General features: G+C 44.0%; 1 protein-coding gene and 1 non-coding gene across 3 annotated transcripts in view; both read left to right on the plus strand.

Annotated features, from left to right (window-relative positions):
• Window positions 1-834: 834 nt before the first annotated feature.
• Window positions 835-27,250, plus strand: part of afg3l2 (AFG3-like AAA ATPase 2) — a 64,440-nt gene continuing 38,024 nt past the window's right edge. The window contains exons 1-7 of one of the 2 annotated variants that reach the window (XM_038808663.1): window positions 835-1,106; window positions 5,074-5,173; window positions 8,599-8,670; window positions 8,955-9,067; window positions 13,972-14,124; window positions 16,068-16,142; window positions 20,662-20,783. In XM_038808663.1, the coding sequence (XP_038664591.1) occupies window positions 1,017-1,106; window positions 5,074-5,173; window positions 8,599-8,670; window positions 8,955-9,067; window positions 13,972-14,124; window positions 16,068-16,142; window positions 20,662-20,783 (725 nt within the window). In that variant the 5' untranslated portion in view covers window positions 835-1,016. The remainder of the gene's footprint in view (window positions 1,107-5,073; window positions 5,174-8,598; window positions 8,671-8,954; window positions 9,068-13,971; window positions 14,125-16,067; window positions 16,143-20,661; window positions 20,784-27,250) is intronic. The other variant, XM_038808662.1, reaches the window with a different exon arrangement.
• On the plus strand, window positions 4,377-4,448 carry trnae-uuc. The gene has a single exon. It is a non-coding gene; the product is annotated as a tRNA-Glu (tRNA).

Consider the following 27,250-nt stretch of genomic DNA (forward strand, 5'->3'; position numbering starts at 1 on the left):
GCAAACAGTAGGCTGAATGGCCTCTGTGCTGTAACAATCTGCGATATCTCCAACAGTTGCAGTTTCATCTAACTCTGATCTTCCAGTAGTTGCTGGACAAACTTGGTTTATCTGCAGACAGTTCACAGCTGGATTTTTTCGGACTTCTTTTATCTAATGTAAGCGGGTAACCCCTGCCTACGAGAGAGGCATTGATAAAATGTTTATCGGAGGACACATTGCAGTACAACAGTATAAAGCTCCTTCTGATGGCCTGCGTAATTCCAATAACTTGGAATGGACCACTTAAAAATCCAAACATATTTTAGATTTTAAATGCACTGCAGGTAGGGGAGGGGATTGGAGGAGGAGACGTCGTAAATAAAAACGAAGGTTTAGGTGAGCTCGCAGTTTCTCACCTTTTGCGATGATAAATCCTGAAATCCCGTTCGCAAGATACTAGCACGGTGTCGGGGAGCGAGAAGTCACTCAGTCATCAGGAGGAAGGAGCCTGGCAAAATCGTAGGAATCGAATAAATAAATGGCGATGAAAAGGCAGGAAAAAAAGATAAAAAGGCAAAACGACGGGAACAAACAGCAGCACCGAAACAGGCAGTATAAAACCAAGTACATGACAAGCTAGTTCAAAGAGTAACAAACGCTTTCCCCTGAGGTTGTTGGAGTCAGTGATGTAACCACGTGACTGAAGCGGAGGGGGGCGGGGCAAGGGGCGGGGCAGGGGCGGAGCTGGGCTATCGGGGGCGGAGCCGGGGCGGGGGAGGCAATGGGATTGGGGGGGCGGGGCGACGTGGAGGCGATGAGACGTGGTGGCGTCACCCGCCCGGCTCCGCCCGTGATGACGTCAGGCGCTTGACGACGGCGGCCATGAGTGAGGAGGAGGAGGAGGGCGAGAGAGGCGGCGTTGAGCCGGACATCCCCACTTCCATGTCCTCGCGGTTTCAACATCGCGGATCCTAAACCACAAAGAAGGGGGAGGAGAAAACAAAACACACACACACACAGAGGACAAGCAAGTGATGGCGCATCGCTATTTCACGATGGCCCGCTGCTGCCGGGGGTTGTACACCAGCCTCGGCCCTCAGTATAGCAGCCGAGCCTGCAGACCGGTAAGCGAGGTGGAGGAGGAGGGCTTTAAAACAGGGTCATTGGCAGGGCAGCATGTTTTCACCAGGAAAGCACCCCTCTCCCCACCACCGTCCTGTGCAAGGCAATTTAAATTCAGTGCTTGTATAATGACGTTGATCTGCTTTCAGGGTTGCATCATAATATCCTCCCCCCCCCCCCCCCCCCCCCCCCCCCCCATTATAATTGGGCCACTTCATGCCGCTTAAATAAAGTGGCTTTTTTGCAGAATAATCTGTAATTTAGTGTGATGATAGTGAGATTTTTGTTTTCGCCAAAGGGACACAACTTGATGGAGGTGAACGGCCAGGTTGGTCAAGGCGTTAAGGGCCTTGATCTTTTGGATGGATTTAGAGAGTACAAATACAAGGAAGCTGGACAAACGTTTTATAAATCACCTGCTAGGCCCCAGCTGGAGTACTGTGCCCAGTTCCTCTGCACCACACTTTGAGGTTAGGCAATGGATAGGGTGCAGAGGTGAGGCAGCAGCGATGAGGGGTTTCAGTTAAATGGAGCAACTAGGGAAACTGGGATAGGTTGGAACGATTCATCTCTGAATCACAAGGTTCTCAGTTGAAGTTCCACGCCTGGGCTTGAGGACAAACATCAAGGCTGACTGCACATCAAGGGAGTACTGCACTGTCAGAGGTGCTGTCTTTTGGAAGAGGTGTTAAACCATCTGCCTTCTCTGGTGGATGTAAAATGGTCCCATAGCACTATTCTGAATGTGGAGATGCTGGCGTTGGACTGGGGTGAGCACAGTAAGAAGTCTTGCAACACCAGGTTAAAGTCCAACAGGTTTCTTTCAAACACGAGCTTTCGGAGCGCAGCTTTCACCTGAGGAAGGAGCTGCGCTCCGAAAGCTCGTGTTTGAAACAAACCTGTTGGACTTTAACCTGGTGTTGTAAGACTTCTTACTATTCTGAAGAACAGCAAGGGAGTTATCTCCAATATCCTGGCCAATATGTATCCCTCAATCAACATCACAAAAGACGATCATCTGTTCATTATCACATTGTTGTTGGTTTGAGTTTGCTGTTGGCGGGCATTTGCTGTGTGAAACTAAGCTTCCTTGTTTCCTGTGACGGCACATCAGTGGCTGTAAAGTACTTTGAGGTGTCTGTTAGTTGGTGGCACGTTGGAACAGTGATTAGCACTGCTGCCGCACAGTGTCAGGGACCCGGATTCAACTCTGACCTTGGGTGACACTGTGGAGTTTGCACGTTCTCCCATGTCTGCGAGGGTTTCCTTTGGGTGCTCTGGTTTCCTCCCACAGTCCAAAGATGTGCAGGTTAGATAGATGGGCCATGCCAAAGGGCCCCTAAGCGTTAAAAGGGGCTAGGGGCTGGTTTAGCTCACTGGGCTAAATCGCTGGGTTTAAAAAAAAAAATTTTTAATATAAATTTAGATTACCCAATTATTTTTTCCAATGAAGGGGCTTTTTAGCATGGCCAATCCACCTACTCTGCACATTTTGGGTTGTGGGGGCGAAACCCACGCAGACACGGGGAGAATGTGCAAACTCCACACGGACAGTGACCCAGAGCCGGGATCGAACCTGGAACCTCAGCGCCGTGAGGCGGTTGTGCTAACCACTAGGCCATCGTGCTGCCCTAAATCGTTGGTTTTTAAAGCAGGCCAGCAGCACGGTTCGATTCCCGTACCAACCTCCCTGGACAGGCGCCGGAATGTGGCGACTAGGGACTTTACACAGTAACTTCATTGAAGCCTACTCATGACAATAAGTGATTTTCTATTTCTATTTTCTAAAACGGGTGGGCAAATTTTTCCGTGCAAGGGTCACATTCAGATATTCACAATTTTAAAGGGCCGCATAGTATATTAAGTAAAATAATTAATATTTTAAATAGCCAAAATAAAAGGTCTTTAAAGAAAAAAAAGCACATTTATTTGAAAAACAAAGTAACTCAGTAAGTAACAGAACAATGTCAATGAGAATGATGCATCTGACTGCAGTCATTTACCAGTTTGTTGAAATCAGGTGTCAAGTTGCTTGTGCTGATCCTTAACACTGACAGAAGCACAGCCTAGCCGAGTTAACGATAAAAACGCGCGTAGTGGGGTGGATGAGTGGGGCTGCCTTATTGGTCGGTTTAGTTGGGTGTGCGACCAATAGGAGTCCAGGTTACAAACAATAATAAGGCTTATTGTTTGTAACCTGGACTCCTATTGGTCGTGCACCCAACTAAACCGACCAATGAGACCGTCCCACTCATCCATCCCACTACGCGCGTTTTTATGCGACCCGCCAATGAGGTGCCCGGAATCATAACCGGCATTTTTGAAAAGCTGCCGGGGAAAAGCCGCTGAAGTAAATGCGCTTATTGAATAAGCGCATTTACTTCAGTGGCTTTTCCCCGGCGGCTTTTCAAAAATGCCGGTTATGATTCCGGGCACCTCATTGGCGGGCCGCATAAAAACCTTTGTCGGGCCGTAGTTTGCCCACCCCTGTTCTAAAAGGTTAGGTGAGATTACAGTGATAGATCTGTGAGGGATTGGGCCTAGGTCGGGTGCTCTGCACTGTAGGGATTCTAGCTTTGACAACAGTTCTCTCCACAGATGTTGTCAGATTGTCCAGCATTTTCTGGTTTTGTTTCAGATTCCAGCATCCACAGTAATTTGCTTTTATCTTTTTTTTTGTGCTTTTGTCTCTGACTTGGGACAATTCAACTTTGCTGCAGCAACCTGGGGGTCAGGTCCTCACCTTTTGCTCTCCAAATTGAATTGAGTCAAAAGAAAAATAAAAGATTATTATTTTGGGAATAAGTCACAAAACATTATCTGGCCACAGTTTAAAGTATTTCATGGTGAATGGTGGCCTTACTCTGCAGCTATGTTTACAATTAATCATTGACAAAACATCAGCAGGACATGTGTTAAATAAATCTTGCTGTGAAAAATGTCAAATGTGTGCATGTTTAGGGTTGGTTTTGTATGAAGCCTGGCACTCTTGGGATGTTAGGGAAGTCAGCTGAATATAAAGCTTTGCTTTGGTACTGTTATATCTGAGACCTGAGAAAATGGCTTCTGTGACCCATTTCTGTGTTGCCTTCTAGGAACATTCAGCTAAACTGGTGATATGCTGAATATGAAGATCCAATAGACTAGCCACCTTTGTCTACCTTATAGTTCTTCGCTACAGAATCGCTTGGAATTTCTAAAATCGGTTTACTGTTATGCATGTTTGAATAATATGTTATACAGACATCAATGTTAGCTGGTCCAACATATCTTCCCTGGTGGTCTAGTGGTTAGGATTTGGCGTTTTCACCGCCTCGGTCCGGGTTCAATACCCGGTCAGGGAATGACGCATTATTGGGGGATCTTATAGAAACATATAAAATTATGAAGGGAATAGATAGGATAGATGCGGGCAGGTTGTTTCCACTGGCGGGTGAAAGCAGAACTAGGGGGCATAGCCTCAAAATAAGGGGAAGTAGATTTAGGACTGAGTTTAGGAGGAACTTCTTCACCCAAAGGGTTGTGAATCTATGGAATTCCTTGCCCAGTGAAGCAGTTGAGGCTCCTTCATTAAATGTTTTTAAGGTAAAGATGGATAGTTTTTTGAAGAATAAAGGGATTAAGGGTTATGGTGTTCAGGCCAGAAAGTGGAGCTGAGTCCACAAAAGATCAGCCGTGATCTCATTGAATGGTGGAGCAGGCTCGAGGGGCCAGATGGCCTACTCCTGCTCCTAGTTCTTATGTTCTTATGTCTTGGACCATTTCTGTTTAGTGTGAAACAGTTGCGAGGAGTTTAATGTTTTTAAGCTAGAGTTGCATATTTGGTAGTTATTGTTTCTGTACACTGCTGAAGCACTAGATCATATGTTAAATAGCTGGTCTTGAACCTGTGAGTAAGATATAATGGTGTATTCTCATTCTCTGTTGTGGTCTTGTTGAAGGGATTTATATGATTTAGTGCTATTGCAGTTTTCAGGTTGTGCACATAATTGTGTGGGCTTGGATAGGAACAGCCTACTGGCAAACGTACTAGGTGTCTATGGACGGCTCTCCTCACGACCTCCAAAAGGTAAGATAATTGCAATTCCTACTAAATTAATAATCATAGTGCATGACAATTAGTCTGCTACTGTTTTTGACCCTCCAAAACTTTTTTTTTTACAATTGAAGTCCTTAGTCCCCTCCATAACCCAAAAATCAGAATACAACTTGCATTTTTTCAAAACAAGATATTTAAATTGTGTCTTAGCAGGTTTTTATTCTGATGGAACTCTGAATTCTAACCAAATTATTTATGAACAATTGATCTTGCAGTTGGACCACAGGTTAGGCATTCATCTACACAATGGTCAGCTCCTGAGATGCAGTTTCCAACAGTTAGTTTAGGGCTAGGAGCAGAAAGGTTTCCTACGCCGTCGACTGGGAAATTGCCATGGCACCCAAAATAGGGGAATGATAAAATAGCTTTCTTAAAATCCGAGAAACAAATGTTTGGATTTTGTTTGAATAAGTATGAATTAAATCAGCATTACAAACAGAAACTAAAAACTCTGCTTTCTGAATTATTATTGATGTGGAGATGCCAGCGTTGGACTGTGATGAGCACAGTAAGAAGTCTTACAGCACCAGGTTAAAGTCCAACAGGTTTGTTTCAAACACTAGCTTTCGGAGCACTGCTCCTTCCTCCGGTGAATGAAGAGGTATGTTTCAGAAACATATATATAGACAAATTCAAAGATGCAAGACAATGCTTAGAATGCGAGCATTTGTAGGTAATTAAGTCTTTTCGGATCCAGAGATAGGGGTAACCCCAGGTTAAAGAGGTGGGAATTGTCTCAAGCTACGACAGTTGGTGGGATTTCGCAAGCTCAGGCCAGATGGTGGGGGATGAATGTAATGCGACATGAATCCCAGCTCCCGGTTGAGGCCACACTCGTGTGCGGAACTTGGCTATAAGTTTCTGCTCATCGATTCTGTGTTGTCGCACGTCCTGAAGGCCGCCTTGGAGAACGCTTACGGAGATCAGAGGCTGAATGTCCTTGGCTGCTGAAGTGTTCCCGACTGGAAGGGAACATTCCTGCCTGGTGATTGGCGCGCGATGTCCGTTCATTCGTTGTCGTAGCGTCTGCATGGTCTCGCCAATGTACCACGCTTCGGGACATCCTTTCCTGCAGCGTATGAGGTAGACAACGTTGGCCGAGTCGCACGAGTATGTACCGCGTACCTGGTGGGTGGTGTTCTCACGTGTAATGGTGGTATCCATGTCGATGATCTGGCATGTCTTGCAGAGATTGCCATGGAAGGGTTGTGTGGTGTCGTGGTTGCTGTTCTGAAGGCTGGGTAGTTTGCTATCGATGAGTCGAGCGCCATATCCCGTTAGTACGAAGGCATCTTTCAGCGTCTGTAGATGTCTGTTACGCTCCTCCTCGTTTGAGCAGATCCTGTGTATACGGAGGGCTTGTCCATAGGGGACGGCTTCTTTAATGTGTTTAGGATGGAGAAGTGGAGCATCGTGAGGTTATCCGTGGGCTTGCGGGAAAGCGAAGTGCTGAGGACGGTCACCTCTACAGACGCTGAAAGATGCCTTCGTACGAGCGGGATATGGCGCTCGACTCATCGATCGACAGTTCCAACGCGCCACAGCAAAAAACCGCACCAACCTCCTCAGAAGACAAACATGGGACACAACCGACAGAGTACCCTTCGTCGTCCAGTACTTTCCCGGAGCAGAGAAACTACGACATCATCTTCGCAGCCTTCAACGTGTCATCGATGAAGATGAACATCTTGCCAAGGTTATCCCCACACCCCCACTACTTGCCTTCGAACAACCATGCAACCTCAAACAAACCATTGTTTGCAGCAAACTACCCAGCCTTCAGAACAGCGACGACACCACACAACCCTGCAATGGCAATCTCTGCAAGACGTACCAGATCATCGACATGCATACCACCATTACACGTGAGAATACCACCCAGGAGGTACGTGGTACATACTTGTGCGACTCGGCCAACGTTGTCTACCTCATACGCTGCAGGAAAGGATGTCCCGAAGCGTGGTACATTGGCGAGACCATGCAGACGCTACGACAACGGACATCGCGCGACAATCACCAGGCAGGAATGTTCCCTTCCAGTCGAGGAACACTTCAGCAGTCAAGGACATTCAGCCTCTGATCTCCGGGTAAGCATTCTCCAAGGCGGCCTTCGGGACGCGCGACAACGCAGAATCGCCGAGCAGAAACTTATAGCCAAGTTCCGCACACATGAGTGCGGCCTCAACCGGGACCTGGGATTCATGTCTCATTACATTCATCCCCCGCCATCTGGCCTGAGCTTGCAAAATCCTACCAACTGTCCTGGCTTGAGACAATTCACACCTCTTTAACATGGGGTTACCCCATCTCTGGATCTGTAAAGACTTAATTACCTGCAAATGCTCGCATTCTAAGCATTGTCTTGCATCTTTGAATTTGTCTATATATATGTTTCTGGAACATACCTCTTCATTCACCTGAGGAAGGAGCAGTGCTCCGAAAGCTAGTGGTTGAAACAAACCTGTTGAACTTTAACCTGGTGCTGTAGGACTTACTGAATTATTAAGGAAAGCAGGTGCATGGAGACCTCCAGAGGGTCCACTCCGAAGTTACATACCATATATCTATACCGGGTTCCTCACACAGTCCAAAGATGTGCAGGCTAGGTGGGGTTACAGGGATAGGGCGGGGGAGTGGGCCTAGACAGGGTGTTCTTTCAGAGGGTTGGTGCAGACTCAATGGGCTGAATGGCCGCCTTCTGCACTGTAGGGATTCTATGGAATCAATGTTGTGATGAATCTTTACTTTGTGTGCTGCAGCAGTTCATGAGGGATGGGTAATGAATGCTGGCTTTGCCAACAATCCACAAATGAATTTAAAAAAATCCATGCTGCAAATTGAAAAACAGAAACTGTTTTCAAAAAAAAGTTTCAAGTTACCTGTAGGTTATATTTTGTGTCTTGCTTCTTGTCCACAAGTATACCTCCTGAATTAAGAAACATAGCATTAGTATCTAGATTATTCTATCTGTTTATCAATTCCACGTTTTTAATAAAACTATGGACAGGAGTTACATGATCATGACTCGTATAATTTTCAGTTGAAATATTCTCATTATTCTGTGACTACAAAAAAAGTTGACAGAATCAAACTGGTTCTGTGAAATGGGTTGAGTTTGTCCAGTAAACAAGAACAGGTTTAAGGGATATATATCACCTTGTACCATCTCAAAAGGTTATCCGCAATGGTACCAGGACGTAAATACTAGTATACATTCCCATAGGAGATATAGCAGATATGCCCTAATTGATAACTACACCCCCAACACAAGTGAGTCATGTGTTTCTATGTTGGTCCATAGTGCTGCCAGAGGATTTAGCTTGAGTTCACACAGTGTGTAGCTCTTAGACTGATTTTTATAATAATGCATTAAAATGTATGTTTATTTTCTGCAGGTTTTGAAAAATATTTCCCAAAAAGATCCCAAAGAGCAAGTGATTCCAATGGATCATCCAGTGAGGCAAAAGGTATTACATGTAGTTTATTAGGATCATGTAATTTCTGAATGATTTATATGAAATTAGAAACTTTGCTTGGGTTAAAATTAATGTAAAGAAAGCATGGCCTCCGTTAGGATATTGCTCTTGCAAGCAACCTTTCGTAGTACTTAATTGCATTATAGTTGCACGGAAAGACTTTCTGAATTGGCTAAATAAAGTGCATTTTTCACTATTCTCATTGAATATTAACAGCATCTGCAGACTAGACTGGACTATTTCTCATTGACATTAATTTATTGTACATTTTTCAGAAGCAAAATCCACAAATTCTCAGCGTTCAGGGAATAATGGTGCAGGTGGTGGAAGCGGAGGAAAGAAAGGAGGCAGAAAGGACGAGTCGACCTGGTGGGCCAGATTACAGAAGGTAATTGCTGGGAATGTTTGTTTTAATCTGACTGCAGAAAGTTGAATACCCAAAGTCCAAAACCTTTGATTAGGAATAGTTCAATTCCTTAACCAACAGGAGCAGGTAATATAGCCTCTCAAACCTGTTTTGCCATTCAATGACATAATGGCTGATTTGCCACCTAATTCCTTACAGCCCCATCTTTTTGTCCCATATCCTATACTACCGTTAGTCAACAAAAATCAATCAATCTCAGATTTTAAATGAACAATTTACTTGGCAACAGTTAGTTTGCAGAAGAGCGTTCCAATCTCCTACCACTGTGCCGCCCATACACATTACTGCAAGACCATCGGGGTTGCGTCCTTGGCCCAAACATCTTCAGCTGCTTCATCAATGACCTTCTTTCCATCATCAGATCAGAAGTGGGGATGTCCCTGCCCAAAGGCACTTACCAGTGACCTCTCCTCTCCTCCCCCCGACTCCTCAGCTCAAGGAGGAAGGCTCCCTGTTGACCTTGCCCTCCCCACCCAACAAAGACTTCTCCTGAACTCCGGACAGCCTTTTAAGGGAAACAAACAAATGTTAAACATAAACAGTCCCAGAAAGCAGGAGGGGGGCGACGGGAACATCCGTCCCTACATTAATTTCCACCCCTTACAATCCCAACAGTAAACAGCAACCCCCCCAAAAAAGATTAACATTTCCCAATCCCTACTTCCACTTCAAACATGCTGCCAACCATTACAACGTGCCAGCACCCCAGTTCCCAAGCATTGTCCGCTCAGTTCTCCCCCAGTTTAAGCTCCTTAATGAAGTCTTCGGCTGCTTCTGGAGTCTCCGCAGAATCTTCTCTTTCTCTTCAAATTTGTGGGGCCTCACAGTCACCGCCCGCGGCGGCTCCCCAGCTCTAGGCTTCTGCCTCAGGGACCTATGCTCTCGGTCCACTTCAGGCGCCTTACCTAGCACCCCTTCTGCCACCAGCATCCTCGAGACGTACCTCGTGGCATCACACCTTCCACTCCTTAAGGCAGGCTCACTATTCGCAGGTTCTGCCTTCGAGGCATTCTCCTGCTCCTCAACCTTTGCCGTCAACATTTTACAGAGGTCTCCTAGGAGCCCCTCCTCCGCCTCCAGAGTCACCACATGATCGCTGTGATCCGAGATCACTCCTTCAATCTCCTGAATCTGTGACCCTTGCACCTTCAAACACTTCTCCACCTGTTCCAAAGAACTCTTCAGAGGTGCCACCGCTTCTTCAGTGGCCTTTGCGCGATCCTTCTGCATTTGTTTCCTCTGCTGCTGGAATTCAGCTTTAATAAAGGCCGCCAAGTCAAGTTGAAGCCTTCCAGCTTGCAATAGCCCTACCCCCGCCTGCAAGTCACTGTTGCTGTTTCTGCAGCACAAGTCTGCTCCAACCTTTCAGCCAATCTCTCACTGTTTTCTGCCGGGTCTGGTAACCAGCAGACATACCACTCCCGGGAGAAAGTACTCCTCCAACATTCACCTACGTCTTTTCATCAAAGTTCCATTCCGTATTGGGTAAAAAGAGCTCTTTTCTGTGACTTTAAGCATGAGCTGCCCTGTATGTGACCACTCGCTCCATGGTCAACACCGGAAGTAATAATAATAATCGCTTATTGTCACAAGTAGGCTTCAAATGAAGTTACTGTGAAAAGCCTCTAGTCGCCACATTCGGGCGCCTGTTCGGGAAGGCCGGTATGGAAATTGAACCTGCAATGCTGCCTTGTTCTGCATTACAAACTAGCTGTTTAGCCCACTGTGCTAAACCAGCCCCTTCTCTACTGTAATAATCATAATCTTCATGTAGATTGGATGAATCTAATTGGTAAAGGATGGGTTCATAGTGTATGTGGGACAGTTTCTTAGGACAATGTGGGTTAGCACTGCTGCCTCATGGCGCTGAGGTCCAGGTTCGATCCCAGCACTGGGTCACTGTCCGTGTGGACTTTGCACATTCTCCCCGTGTTTGCGTGGGTTTCGCCCCACAATCCAAAAATGTGCAGGCTAGGTGGATTGGCCACAGTAAATTGCCCCAAAGTTGCGTTCGGCCGGAGAATGCCCGTTTGCGCTGAAATTGGGGACGCCGCGTCTTCTGCGATGCTCTGTCCCCTCAAAAACCAGCATACTAGGGGAGTACGCCGTATGGATGGCCTCAAGATGCCACCTGAGGCCCTTCCCCGATGCTCCGCCCCTGATGGGCCGAGTTCCTGACGGCGTGGACCACTCATGCTATTTTTTTCCCGTGGACCCCACGTGGCAGCTGCAGACTGAGTCCAGAGACGCCACGGTCAGGGAGTAGCCATTTCGCGGGCAGGGGGGTCTTGAGCTGGGGGAACTGGTGGGGGGTGGTCCGCGGGTGGCGAGGCTGGTTACAGGGGGCAGTATTTGGCAGGCCGGATCCGCGCACAGCCATCGCCATGCTGCATGGCATGGCCGCCGCCGTGCGCATGTGCGGTCACGGACCTGCTAATTCTCCAACCGTATCCGCAGGTAAAGCTGGGTGGGGTTACGCTGCACGGCTGCAAGCCCCCCCCCCAACCAGATGGAGGATTGGTGCAGCTTTTGCGCCGTTTTTCCTGGCGTAAAACGCCACTGTTCCCACGCCGGCATCAGCATTAGACTGCAAATCGGAGAATCCAGCCCATTGTGTTTGGTCCTCGCTAAACCAGTTAATGGCCATCTTGTAAGAAGAGACAAAATAATGTCTTATGCTTTGGGTACAGATAATGTAGTTAATGAGAAGAGCCAGGTTTGTCTGAAGAGTCCGTAGGTCCTAGAACTCTAATCCGAACAAATGTGTTTCAGTTTTGACCTGCATGGTTCTCCAGAGATTCTGCACAGAGAAAAGCAAGTAAAATCCTGGTTGTTAACTTTGTTCATGAGTGATATTTAATATATATTGATTTGCTTAATTGGAATTTAGCGGCTGGTTTAGAAAGTACGTACTGTGAACTGTAAAGCTATTTCTTTGTTGCTAATGGTTCTGTGATTAAATTAAAGTTTGTTTTAACATTAAAGGTACCTACACGTCATGATATCACTCCTGTGCTGCAGGAACATTTCCTCACAGTTCTACAAATTGAAAATAGCTGAGTTCTTGTTCGGGATCCTAACAGAGGCTACTACACAAGAAAAGAGTATGTTGGGGTGACATGTTGACATGGAAAGAGGATTGACTAACACAAAACAAGAGAGTTGGCATAAATGGATCATTTTCCTGTTGGCAAAGTGTAACAAGTAGAATATTGCAGTGATTGATTGTGGGGCATCAATATTTGCAATCTATATGAATAATTTGGATGAATTGTAGCCATATTTCACGATGATGCAAACAAAGGTAGGGAAGCAAGTTTTGAGTCCACAAAGGGATGTAGATGGGCTGAGTGAGTTGGCAAAGATTGGAGTACAGTGTGGGAAAATGGGAGATTGTCTACTTTGGCAGGAAGAATAGAAAAACAGTATAATTTAACTGGGTGGAGACTGTAAAACGCTGCAGTACAGAGGAATCTGGATGTCCTTGTACATGAATCACAAAATGTTTGAATGCTGGCGTATCCAGTAATTGGGAAGGCAAATGGCCTTTATTGCAAGAGGGATGGAGTATAAAAGTAGGGATGTCTTGCTACAATTGTACAAGGCATTGCTGAGACTACAGGAACTGTGGATAGTTTAGGTCGCCATACATAAGGAGGGATACACTTTCAGTGGGAGTTCAGAGAAGGTTCACTAAGTTGATTGCTGCGCTGAAGGGTTCGGAGGAAAGATTGAGCATGTTTGTCGTTTACTCATTGGAGTTTAGAAGAATGAGAAGTGATTTTTTTGAAATGTAAGATTCTGAGGGGACTTGACAGGGTAAGCGCTTATTGTTTCCCCTCATAGGGGGATCCAGAACGAGGAGACACAGTTTCAAAATAAGAGATCACCCACTTAAGGGGGGGCACGGTAGCACAGTGGTTAGCACTGTTGCTTCGCAGCGCCAGGGTCCCAGGTTCGATTCCCGGCTTGGGTCATTGCCTGTGCGGAGTCTGCACGTTCGCCCTGTGTCTGAGTGGATTTCCTTCGGGCACTCCGGTTTCCTCCCACAAGTCCCGAAAGATGTGCTGTTAGATCATTTGGATATTCTGAATTCTCCCTCTGTGTACATGAACAGGCGCCGGAATGTGGTGACCTGGGGCTTTTCACAGTAACTTTGTTGTGTTAATGTAAGTCTACTTGTGACAATAAAGATTATTATTCAGACTGCAATGATGAGGATTTTCTTCCTTAAAGGTCTTTGGAATTCTATTCCCAAAAGAGCACTGGAGGTTAGGATAAAATTCATGGCTCAGATTTTCGATATACCAGGGAGTTTTAAGGTTAATGGGCAAGTAGACAGAAATTAAGGTCACACTTCGATCGGCCATGACTATTATTGAATGGCAAAGCATACTAAGGACGGAATTGCCTCCTGTTGCTCCTATTTCTGCGGATCTTATCAGTTGGTTTGCAGCAAGGTAGCACAATAGTTAGCACTGTTGCTTCACAGCGCCAGGGACCCGGTTTCGATTCCCGGCTTGGGTCACTGTGCGGAGTGTGCATGTTCTCCCCGTGTCTGTGTGGGTACCACCGGGTGCTCCGGTTTCCTCCCACAGGTCCAGAGAGATGTGCTGTTAGGTGATTTAGACATTCTGAATTCTCCCGAACAGGCGCCATAGTGTAGCGACTGGGGGTTTTCACAGTAACTTCATTGCAGTGTTAATGTAAACCTACTTGTGACAATAATAAAGATTATTATTAAAGTTCTTCATTTCATAAGAGCAGATATTTATTGCATACAGGTTCTTAATTTGGTGTGTACCTATGAATGTTATACTTCACTGACATATCCTATTTGAGATCCCTTTATTCTTACTTTCTAGGGCGATATTCCATGGGACGATAAAGAATTTCGATTTTACTTTTTAGGAGGTGCTGCATTTTGGGCAACTATTACATATTACGTTTTCTTCAGGAATATTGGCAGAGAAGTTACTTGGAAAGACTTTGTCAATAATTATCTTTCTAAAGGAATTGTAAGTGATAAAATATTGTGTACGACTAATTGCAAAATGTACTGTTATTCTAGATAGAGGAAGGGTACTTGAAATATACACATATTCATAATTCAAATTATTTTCTTCTATCAAATACAGCCTACAAATATACATTCACATGGAATTCTTTTTAATATGAAATTCTACTTCCTAATGTTCAGCTACATGAATATAGAGGCAACATGATTACGTTTACTGGTTAGTGATCGCTGAATAAGTCAAAATTTATCTTTATTGCATGGATTTCCAGGATTTTTACTGTACGTTTAGGATTCGTCCTCGAGGTTCTTCCGGTAAAGTTGCAACATGTCATGGAGGTTGTTTCTCATTGTAAGAATTTTAAAACGTTGACATCAATCATGGTTATTTGAAACAGTTACAATATTTTGAAAAAGTGTAACTTGTTTGGCAACAACTATAAAAGAGTTACCCTGTTCCTATGAACCTTAAAGTACAACAATTGTCACAACTTTTGCTAGGTTTATCTAATTGTAAAGACTCCTGTTTTGTCAGCTCATTGCCATAATATATATATATGTATTAATTTTTACAATTTAGGGGCAATTTAACGTGGCCAATCCACCTACCCTGCACATCTTTAGGTTGTGGGGGTGAGACCCACACAGGCACTGGGAGAATATGCAAACTCCACACGGACAGTGACCCGGGGCCGAGATCGGACCCGGATCCTCAGCGGCATGAGGTTGCACCACCTTCATTTCTATAAAATAATTGCTACTTAATACATCTATTTCACTTAGGTGTCTCATGTCTGATTCTCTTTTATTGCTTTTATTTATCTTTAGGTTTTTGTTTAAGAGGAATTTAGCTTTTCGAGCGACTGTTGTTTGTAAAATGTATCTAGGGATATGATTGATTTTGGTGTTTAATCCAGTTCAGTTGATCTCGGTTACTTCTGATAGCTGTTCATCCCACTCTTAATTTGGTTTGCATCATTTCCCGTACCTTTTTTTAACCAAACTGATCAATTAATGCCCAACAACCTCCTTTCTCAGTGAGGAAAAACACATTTGTCTTGTTAAATGCTGACATATGGATAGAAATTCTGACGTGGTGATTTACACCGAGGCACCTCTTTTGCATTGAAACCTGGCATTCCCTTTTCTAAATTTGGATCAGTGTGCATAGCATACAGTAGCCAGCTGGTATTGGATTCAGAAGAAATCAGCTTGGCTCTGCAGGGGCCGTTCAAATTCTATTTTAAATATGTTTAAAGTGCCAGTAAGTGTGGTGCTCGTTGAAGCTTTAGGAAGCAGATGTTTTGAAAATTAGCATTACCAAACAGTAAATAAGAAGCCCCTGAATTGGAATAGTTCCCTAATTTGGAATCTCTCCCGTTGGGTTGCCTGACGGTGTTTTCTGTCAGTGTTCTGCAGGCAGACAGTAAGTACTTTTCAGATCTCTAGTTATCAAATGATCTTGTGACATCAGAATACTCTAAAACTTTCAATGCACCTATGTGCAAAACCGCTTGTGATAGTAAGCAGAAATTTTCTTAGGAGGATTTCATTGCGGAAAAGTTGACTGGCAGTAATTTCAGTAAATCTAACAGTAAGGAACATTTGGGGGTGGCGAGTGTGGATTCCCACACAGAGTTAGGCCAAAAACATGTGAAGTAAAGGCAGAAATGACTGAGTATGGGATGTGGAAGCCCAGGATTCAGGCAGTTACAACATGCACTTTAAAAAAATATAAATTAAATATTTTGTCAAAGTTGGGTCACTGAATTATTCAGAATCGATTGACAAATGTACTTCTTTTGCTGTCATAGTAAATCTGCCTATTTTCAATTAAAGCTCATATAACATGCACATTCCTTGGCATTTTTGTGGGAGTGAAAAGATGAAGTGGATTGATGAGGTTTTTTTAAAGACTAATTATGTTTTCTTTCTTTGTTCTAGGTGGACAGATTGGAAGTAGTAAACAAACGCTATGTTAGAGTAGTTTTTGCTCCTGAAAAATTAGCTGTGGATGGGGTAAGTTGGTCATATAGATATCCAAAATTTCAAATGGAGTATTATGATTGTTACGTGCACTATGTAAACAACAATAACTTGCATTTATATAGCACCTTTACTATTGTAAAACATTCCAAGTCACTTCCAAAGTTTCAGTTGTTAACATAAATTTTGAACTGTAAGACATAGGCCATTCAGCCCATCGAGTCTGCTCCGCCAAATGACCTGGTATAATCCTCAACTCCACTTTTCTGTCTTAACCCCATAACCCTCGATTCCCTTACTGATTAAAAATCTGCCTATGTCAGCATTGAACATAGTTAAAGACCCAGCCTCTACAGCTCTCTGCGGAAAGAATTCCACAGATTCACCACCCTCAGAGAAGAAATTCCTCCTCATCTCTGTCTTAAATGGGCGACTGCTAACTCTGAGATTATGCCCTCTGGTCTTCGACTCTCCCACATGAGGAACCTCGCAACATCTACTCTGCCAAGACCCCCGAGAATTCTGTAAGTCTTAATAAGGTTGACTGTCATTCTTCTAAACGTCAATGGGTACAGGCTCAATCTACTCAACCTCTCCTCATAAGAAAATCCCTCCATGCCCAGGATCAACCTAGTGAACCTTCTCTGGATTGCCTCCAATGCCAGTATATCTTTCCTTAGATAAGGGAACCTAAACTGTTCACAGTATTCAAGGTGTTGTCCTGCTAGCGCCTTGTATAGTTCGAGCAGGACGTCGCTATTTTTATACTCTCTTTGAAATAAAGGCCAACATTTAATTTGCCTTCCCGATTACCTGCTGAACCTGCATGCTCACTTTGTGATTCATGCACGAGGACCCCCAAATCCCTTTGTGCTGCCATTTTACGCAGTCTTTCTTCATTTAAATATGGACCCAGCTTGAGTCCTTGTGGAACTCCACTACCCACCTCCTGCCAGTCTGATTAGCTACTCTTTGTCACTACTCTGCATTCTGTCTTCCTGGTAACTTGTTATCCATTCTTCTATCTGTCCCCTGACTCCTTGTGAATTGACCTTGTATATTAGTCTATTATGTAGTACCTTACTGAAGGCCTTTGGGAATGTTAGGTTTATTAAAGCACTTGTCTATTTTGTTTTCAAATTCAATCATGAGATGTGGATGCCACTGAGGAGGCCAGCATTTGTTGTCAATTCCTAATTCTGCTTGAGAAGGTGGTGGTGAGCTGCTTTCTGGAACCATTGTGGTCCATGAGGTGTAGGTACACCCGCAGTGCTGTTAGAGGAAGTTTCAGGATTTTGACCCAGTGACACTAAAGGAATAACAATGAATATCCAAGTCAAGGTGGTGTGTGACTTGGAGAGAATCAAGCAGGTGACAGATGCTCCCCCGGGCTTGCTGACTTTGTTCTTCTCGGTGGTAGTGATAGTGTTAAGAAGGTGCTGTCGAAGGATACTTGGCAAGTTGTTGCAGTGGCTCTTGAGATGGTACACCCTGTAGCATTGTGCTTATGGCAGGAGGAATGAATGTTTAAGATGGTGCGTGGGGTGCCTATTAAGTCAGTCAGCACGGTGGCAGTGGTGCTGCCTACTGTCCATGTGGAGTTTGCACATTCTCCCCGTGTTTGCGTGGGTTTCACCCCCCACAACCCAAAGTGTGCAGGCTAGGTGGTTTGGCCACGCTAAATTGCCCCTTAATTGGAAAAAAATAATTGGGTACTCTAAATTTTTTTTAAAAGTCAGTCAGTAGAGAATAAATGGCTGCCAGCCATCTCCGGCGGAACTCCTCAATTACCTCCCTCATGGTGTACTTAACTTTCTTGAGATATATGAATTCCATAAGCTTCCCCAGTCATACTGAGGCACTGGGTGGAGAAGCTGACCACCTCCCCAGCAGCACCTACCTTTGAGCAATCAGCGAGGCGAAGGCCAGGACATCTGCTCCCACCCCAGTCTGCAGCTCTGGCTGGTCCAACACGCCAAACACGGCTTCAGTTCAATTTGTAGAATTGCTGACATTGCGCTAAAGAAGGAGACTCAGAACCCAACAAGTTTAGGACACGACCAGGGCATGAGCACATGGTTAGCCGGGCCCCTCCCACATTGTTCACACTTATCCTCCACTCCCGCATGTAACCTGCTTGTTCTGGTCAAATGGGCCCTATGCACTACATTTTGGTATCAACCCCAATCTCGCACATGGCGATATTGTATTCACCCTATGCAGGGCCTCGCACGACACCCCTTCCTCCATTTTTGACCCCAACTCCTCCTCCCATTTAGCCTTCACCCCTCCACAGACACTGCCTCTTCTGCCATAATCCTGCCATAAATCCTCAGTGTGCTTCCTTCCTCCGTCCCTGCCAGTGACAAAGCCCTCTCCAACAGCGAGGAAGGAGGCACCAAAGGAAATGTCGGGAAGACCTTTCTTGTGTCAGGATGATGAGTGACCCAGGTTCGATTCTGGCCTTGGGTGACTGTGTGCAGTTTGCACGTTCTCTCCTTGTCTGCATGTGTTGGCGGCGTGGTTACTGCATTTCTTAAATTTAGAGAACCCAATTCTTTTTTTTCCAATTAACGGGCAATTTAGCACGGCCAATCTTTTGGGTTGTGGGAATGAGTTCCATGCAGACATGGGAAGAATGTGCAAACTCTACACGGATAATGACCCGGGTCTGGGATCAAACACGGGTCCTCGGCGCTGTGAGGCAGCAGTGCTAACCACTGTGCCACCGTGCTGCCCTTATCAGACCTAACTTGCGTCTTGTAGATGGTGGCAGGCTTTTGGGAGTCAGGCAGGTTACTTGCCGCAGAATTCCTCACCTCTGGCCTCTTATAGCCACAGTATTTATGTAGATAGTCCAGTTCAGTTTTTGATCAATGGTAACACCCAGGCTGTTGATTGTGGACGATTCAGTAATGGCAATGCCATTGAATGTCATGGGGTGATGGTTAGATTCTGATTTGTTGGAGATGGTTATTGCCTGGCACTTGTCTGACGCAAATGTTACCTAATTTGGTGCCAGATTCACACTGCTACTGGGAAAGGTGAAATCCATATCACCGAGACTGCTAGATCTTCATGAACAGTTCTCTTTGAGGACGACAATCTGCACCATTGTTTTGCCACTGACCGTAAAACCCTGGTGGATATGTAATTATTCTGCCTTGGTGTCTGAAGCAAAATCGAAGTAGTATCCTAATGGTGTTTACAATTCTATTCTCATTCTTATTAGTTATTTCTAGTGGTGGCTTGTACATGATTAGATTCAACCTTTTAATCACAGAACTGTCTTGGACACATCACTGGATCTGTGCATTACTTACTTTTTACTGTAGCTTTTAAGCAAATAATTATTGTGTAAATATTTTATTATGATTTTAGTTTTTTTTCATAAATGTTTTTTATTGGGTTTTTGAACAAGGTATATTTACCGTTATGTACACAGGATAAGAAACAATATATATATATATATATAGAAGAGAAGGGCACACCCAAACATACCAAAGAAAAGAAAATAGTACATAGTAAAAAAAAATACAATAAAAAATAAAATAGAATAACTGGTAGGATATTGTGCACCAGCTCAACAGCAGTAACTCTGTACACCTGGCAAAATTATTTACAACACATAAGTAGGTGACTGTTTGCGGGGGTGGGGGGTGGGGATTGGGGAGGTAAATATACATTCGGGTGCAGGAGAAATAATTACAGTGGGCGATACTCGGATGTGTATGATTTTTGTTCTTGCCAAGTATCGCTTTTGGGCTCTATACCAATTGCTATGTATGGGAGCCTTTATACCCTGTGAAGCAAAGTGTGACTAATGTGCAATGTTTCTAATATAGTTTTACCCAGGTTTAGAATAAAAGGCCTTGTTAGAAATATGTTAAAACTGAGACAAGCTCTCTCATGTTCTGTTAATTTGTGAAAATATATATACCCTATTGCCTTGGGCCATCAACTAAATGAGAGGCAAGTGTTTACTTGCCTCGGTGATGATTCCCTCTTCTGGGTCAGAAGTGCAGATTATCTAGGCCGATATGTCAGCACAATTTAGAAGGAGTGGCACATCATTACAATTGCCAGAATTTGGGTGAGATGTTAAACTGAAGAAAACAGTATTCGAAGAGCAGTGGATATCTGTCGGGTCCTTGTCAACCATTATCCCTCAACCAACACCACTAAAACAGATTAACAGGTTATTTGTCTCTTACTGCTATGAACAAATTGACCACTATGTTTGTCCGCATAACAACAGTGACTTCACTTCAAAAGTAAGTAATTGGCTGTAAATCGTTTTGGGCTGAATTGAGGGTATAAGAGATTCTATATAAATGCAAATTCTTGTTCACAGTTGTTTGTGGTTGTGCAGCCCTAATTGTGGTATTGCATTGCTGAGCCTCCAAGCTTCTCTGGGGGAAAAGAAATGGATCAAAATGTTTTCCATTTTTAAGTTAAACAGTCTCAAATAAACTAATTGGGATGTGAGAATATAATCAGTTTCATACGTTAATTGCTCATGCTTTAATTTACTTCCTTTTATTTGCAACAGTATGTATGGTTTAACATCGGTAGTGTGGACACCTTTGAGCGGAATCTGGAGACTGCACAGCTGGAACAGGGCATAGAAGGTGAAAATAAGATACCTGTAGTATATTCAACGGAGAGTGATGGGTAAGGAATGAGCCTGTTAATACTTGATTGCTTTATTTAAAAAGGGTGTGGTTTTCACTTTTGGTCTGATTGGATTCCCTTATTGTCTTCCTGTAAATTTGTTTGTTTGTTATTTACAGCACAGAAGGAGGCCATTCGGCCCATTGGGTCTGCACCGGCTCCTTAAAGAGCAACCTAGCTCGCCCTATCTTCGTAGCCCTCTAAATTCATCACTTTCAAATATAAATTCCGAGTTCTATTGAAACCTCCTATGGAATCCACCTCCACCACTCTCCCAGGCAGTGCATTCTAGATCTGAACCACTGAGTAAAGAAGTTTCTCCTCGTTTCTCTCCTTTAAAAAATTTTTTATACCCAATTATTTTTTTTTCCAATTAAGGGGCAATTTACTGTGTCCAAACCACCTATCCTACACATCATTTGTGTTGCGGGGGTGAGACCCACGCAGACATGGGGAGAATGTGCAAACTCCACACGGACGGTGACCCGGGGCTGGGATCAAACCCAGCTCCTCGATGCGTGAGGCAGCAGTGCTAACTACTGCCACCATGCCGCTCTGCTCATCTCACTCCGAGCTCTTTTGCTGACCATCTTGACATAGTGACCCCCTAGTCACTGACATAGCAACTAGTGGAAACTGAATATCCTTCTTTACCCTGTCAAAAATTGTTCAGAATTTTGAACACCTCAATAAGGTTGCCTCTTAATCTTCTCTGCTGCAAGGAGAAAAAGCCCAATTTCTCCAATCTTTCCCTGTATCTAAAATTCCTCATTCCTGGCATCATTTAGTAAATCTTCTCTGCGCTCTCTCCAGGGCTTTAACATCCTTCCTTAAATAAGGTGCCTAGAACTGAATACAATACTCCAAATGTGGTCTGACCAATGATTTGTAGAGGTGTAGTATCACATCCTTGCTTTTATATTTTATGCCTCTATTTATAAACCCAAGGATGCTATAAGCCGCCTTAACTGTTTCAACTTGCTTGGCCACCTTCAGAGAATTATGCATTTGAACCCGAAGTCCCTCTGCTCCTGTACTCCCCTCAAAGTTGTACCATTGAGCCTCTATTGCAGTGCTCTTCAAACTTTTTTTTTCTGGGGGCCAACCTTCGGGACCCAAGCCAGCTGACCTTCGCGACCCACCATTTTCTCTTAACATTAACGTGAGAGGTGAGCCTGCTTGGTTCTCACGATCTCACTCCAATCAGGTTCACTGGAAGAGAGGGCTATGCGCATATCGGGTGAAGGATTCAGCCGGTTCCTTTGTGGTGTCTTCATCTTTGTGAGGACAGAAAATCCAACCTCGCACATGTAGGCCGTTGTGAAGGGCAAGAGCAACAAAATGCTTGTTTTACTCCACTCTGGATACTCCTCATTGACTTGTGCCATGTTTTAAAATCTGCTGTCACAGCTGAGGCGCATAAGCTCAATTTCTTCATTTGGAGTCAGCTGCAAATTGAGAACTGATTCTGGGGTCTCAAACTCAAAGGGATTTTTCACTTACCTCTTCTCTCTCAAAATCTTAAACTTCGCCTCTGGAAAGTAGCAACCAAAATTGTCGATCAGGGCAGCCAGATGCAACTGAATAAGGCTTGCCAATCCATTTACAGTTTCCTTTCTTCGATGCGTCGTAGCAGTGAGGGAAACATGGAATAGTTTTGGCTTGCCACTTGCAATTGCCAAACTTTCAATATCTTCTGGAAAGTTTGATTTCTTCAGAGTGCCAAAAGCAATCATCATCCTTCTTTTGTAATTTGAGGTTCAGTTCATTTAGAATTGAAAAGATGTCTGCAAGGTAAGACATTGTTAGCATCCAAGTTTCATCAGCAAACGAATCAGCCAGAGGAGACAATTTCTCGAGGAGGAACGCGTGGATTTCATACCTCAGTTCATAAACTCTGAGTAGCACCCAACCCTTTGACAGCCAACGTACTTCTGTGTGGAACAATAAATGCGTGTGCTCAGCCGCCATATCGGAACACAGAGTGTGAAAAACTCTGGTATTGAGTGGGCTGCATTTAATGAAATTCACGACTTTCACTATTCCTTTCAACACCACTTCAGGATTGGATAGAGTTCCTTTTGAAGCCAGTGCCTCACGGTGAATAAAACAATGATTCCAAACAATGTCCTGACCAGCTGCCTCCTTAATCCTTACTATAACTTCGCTGTTTTTCCCAGTCATGTTGGCTGCTCCATCACTTGTCATTCCTCTGCAATGAACCCAGTCGTGCCGGCATTTTCCAACCACAAAACTATTCAAAACTTCAAAAATTTCTGCGCCAGTCATGTGGGTTGCTAAAGTCAGGTAACACAGCAAATCTTCAATATATTCATTGTACCAAACATACCTAACATAAACTAGCAAGGTTGCACAATCTGAAATGTCTGTACTTTCATCCAGTTGTATTGAGAACGCCTGCGCTGATTTTAAATGAGAAATAAGCTGAGCTTCTAAATTCTCAGCAATATCAGAAATTCGGCGAGCCACTGTGCTATCACTAAGTGGGATGCATTTCACTTCTCAACGAACCTCTCATCTATGACCGTACGAACTATATCTAATACTGCAGGGAGAATTAATCTCTGCTACAGTGGGGGGCATTTTCTCTTTAGCTACACGGTAAGCTATCATGCAAGAGGCTAATTGTACTTTGTCGCTCAATGTAACATTTCTGCTGAGGACTTCAGCTGACGATTTAAGTTCTCGTTGCATCTTTGAAAAAAAATTGAGACGTTTGTCCTCGAACTCATCATGCTTAGTCTTCAAATGCCTTTGAAGTTTTGAGGGTTTTAAACTTTCATTTGCCAGCACTTCCCTGCATATAACACACATGGGCCTTGCATCCTGATTTGCATTGGCACAATTAATAAATCCATATCTTAAAAAAAACTGCTTTGTGCCTGATTTGTTTCTTCTTAATGAGTTGTTCAGCAGAGGCCCTGGAACTCACATCAGCACTGCTTTGTCCTGTGGATTCTCCTGAACAGCTCACACCAGCACTGCTTTGTCCTGCTGTGGATTCTCCTGAGCCACTCTCTCCAGCAAGTTTAGTTGTGAGATCCTGGCCTGTTTGTGTCTCTAGCCCTCTCTTCCTTATAACAAAACGATCCATTTTAAATTTTACTGTCCTGTTGCTTGTTTGCTGCTAGCAAAATGGAGGAATCGCAATAGCACCCAAAGCACGTGACGTCGACGTTCAGGGGGTGTGACCTGCTCTCTGCCTCCCTTTAGGCAGGAAGATTTGGTAGAATTTAAAAAAAAAATCTTCTGTGTCTCTGCAGCAGCCGGCTATTAATAATGGCGGCTGCAAGCGGCCTTCAAAATGGCCGCGAACATGTGAACAGAAATGCGGCCGCATGTGCGCCCGATCGTCGGTGCGCATGTGCATGCACGCTGATGAGAGGGCGCAAATGCGCAATACAGCCGCATTTTCTTTACATGTTCTCGGCCATTTTGAAGGCCGCTTGCAACCGGCGTTATTAAAAGCCTGCTGTTCCACGCGGATTTGTGCGATCGGGAGCGCCGCAAAGGACGGCATCGCGACCCTCCCGACACCCGTGGGTCGCGCCCCCAAATTTGACAATCACTGCTCTTATCGTCTCCCCATGTTTCTTCTACCAAAATGCATTACCTCCCATTTTGCTGCACTGAGGTTCATCTGCCAGATGTCTGTCCATTTGGCCAACTTGTCAATGTCCCTCTGAAGTCGCTCAGTGTCATCCTCACAATTCATTATTCTCTCCAGCTTAGTATTATCTGTAAACTGAGAGATTTTGCCCTCAACACCCACTTCCAAATCATTTATACAAATCAGAAAAAGCAAGGGTCCCAGCACTGAGCCTTGGGGAATACCACTTTCAACTCGTCTCCAGTCTGAGAAATGCCCATCTATACCTACCCTCTGTTTCCTATTTCTCAACCAACTTCTAAACCATGCTGCCAAGGGCCCATCACTCCCAAACATTTCTAATTTGCTAACCAACCTGCCACGTGACACTATATCAAATGCTTTCTGATTTTAATTTTCTATAACAAAAATAGAAATTAATGAAATTCTGTACATCTAATGAGGAAACGTTTACTGTGCAGAAGAAGGTAAAGGGGTTAACCACTATGTGAGTGGTTTTGTCCTCTTTGCTGGCATGTTATAGCATTACATAAAATAGGATATTTTTACAAGCTTTCAATCTTGATTTCTGCATGAACTGCAATGAATTCAATATGTGTTTCTATTACAAATGAGCTATTCACCTGTTGCATTTCTGACTAGGAAGTTAAAATTCAAATCTGATTTTGAATTTAAGCTCGTATATGGATTTGCCCAAGAAAGGGAATCCGCCGAGTCTCAGACAGGCTCTTGGAAAAGGGAGATGTCCAATGGATAGGCACTATTTTTTCTGAGACTGTTAACTATATTTCAGCTGTAAAGTTGTTTGCATTAAGGGATTTACAAAAACACAAATAAGTCTTTCCTTTCTCAGACTCGGTTGATTTTGCAACAAGTGCAACTGATATTTTTATATCACTTTTAACGTAATGAAACATTTCAAGGCGCTTCACATAAGGATTATAAAACAAAGTATGACTCCCAGCCTCTTGAAATATTAGGTTAGACGACAAAAACATCGGTCAAAGAGGTAGATTTTAAGGTGTATCTTAAAGGAGGAAAGCAAGATATGGAGGTGTAAGGACGGGAATTTCTCCCACCCGTCTGCCTGTCTGAGAGGATGAGTCTGAACTAGAACTGCTGCCACCCACTCCACACCTGCCAAACTGGATCCATGTTCTAATGAGTATGCATGACATGCTAATACATTAAAAATAGGTTCTTGTCATCGGAAACCTTGATCCTCGTTTAATTTGCTGCCAACTTAATTCCAACTATTTATCCCACCCTCGCAAAGCTGACGTTTTGCTTTCAGCACAATTAAGCGCCTCATTTCCCACTCCCGGTAGCAGCATTAGATTTCACCCTAGGTGGCAATGTTATGAAAAATTAATCTCAGTGCGCAGTACATTTTCCCTTTTAATTTCCTTGCCCCTCATCATAAGTCTATGGTAAATCTCACCTTTTCTGATCATTTTTGGGATGGGGCTGTTGTCTCCAAGGCTTGCATTTGCTGGCCATATCTAATTGCCCTGATACGGCAATGGTTAGGCATCTTCTTGAAGCTGTTGGTACAACTTTGTGGCTTGCTAGGTTGCTTCAGCCGACCGTTAAGAGTCAGCCATGCTGGTGTGGGACTGGAGTCACATAAAAGCCATCCCGGATACGGCTAGCACGTTTCAAAAGAATGTTGTTGAACCTGTTGAGGTTTGCCAACAATCCGAAGGCCATTTTGCACTGAAACGGATATGTTCTGAAATTAATTTTCGATTTAAAATTATATTTCATTTTAAATTACATTGTCAAATTGAAACTGAAAGTTGCAGTATAATTCCAGGATAACACTTCTGCCATTGTATCTCCGGGATACAATTTCATCTATATGACAATTCTTGTATTCCCACAAATTGGATGCAAAACACTGCATAGTCTTATAATACTCACTCACCTATCTAAATTTTGGTTTCTTTTTTGGGACGGACATCTTGCGTATCTGATAAACTAAATAAAGAAAGAGCTCTTCCTAGGTATTTGTTCGCTTGTAAATTATTGTATTTTCTGATCCCCCTTCATTTTTTGGAGCCATGCTTAGCAAAAGGACAATTGAGGATCTGTTACCTAGCATTTAGCCATGATGTGGAGATACTGGGGTGGGCACAGTAAGAAGTCTTACAACACCAGGTTAAAGTCCAACAGGTTTGTTTGGAATCACTAGCTTTCAGATCGCAGCTCCTTCATTACTCACCTGATGAAAGAGCTGTGCTCCAAAAGCTAGTGATTCCAAACAAACCGGCTGAACCGTAACCTGGTGTTGTAAGAATTCTAGCTTTTAGCAACATTGCTCTGTAATTGGTCATTCTCACAATACATACCTTAGATTGGGAGCTCCCTGTGGGAAATCATTCACATGAATCTGTCTCCTGCAGTGTCTCAAACAGTTACACTCCAACACTTTCTGTCACTTTCAGTTGTAGTCATAAGCTGCATGTCTGAAAATCACAATTTATAATTTTTCAGCTACATTTCTTTCCAGAAAGTGTTGCAGTGTCCATGTTTTGAACATCTGCATGTTCTTTGCAAATAGCATTTGATTTATGAAAATTGTAGACTTGGGGTTGGTTGAGCTCAGTTGGCTGGACAGTTGGGTTGTGATATAGAGCGAGCCCAACAGCGTGGATTCAATTCCCGTACTGGCTGAGGTTATTCCGCCTTCTCAACCTTCCCCTTAAGGTGTGGTGATCCTCAGGTTAAATCGCCACCAGTTAGCTCTCCCCTCACCCCCTCAAAAGGGAAAGCAGCCGATGGTCATCTGGGATTATGGCGACTTCACTTCGCTGTTGAGCATTTATTCATCACA

This window comes from Scyliorhinus canicula, chromosome 10 (genome assembly GCF_902713615.1).
Source record: "Scyliorhinus canicula chromosome 10, sScyCan1.1, whole genome shotgun sequence".
NCBI lineage: Eukaryota > Metazoa > Chordata > Chondrichthyes > Carcharhiniformes > Scyliorhinidae > Scyliorhinus > Scyliorhinus canicula.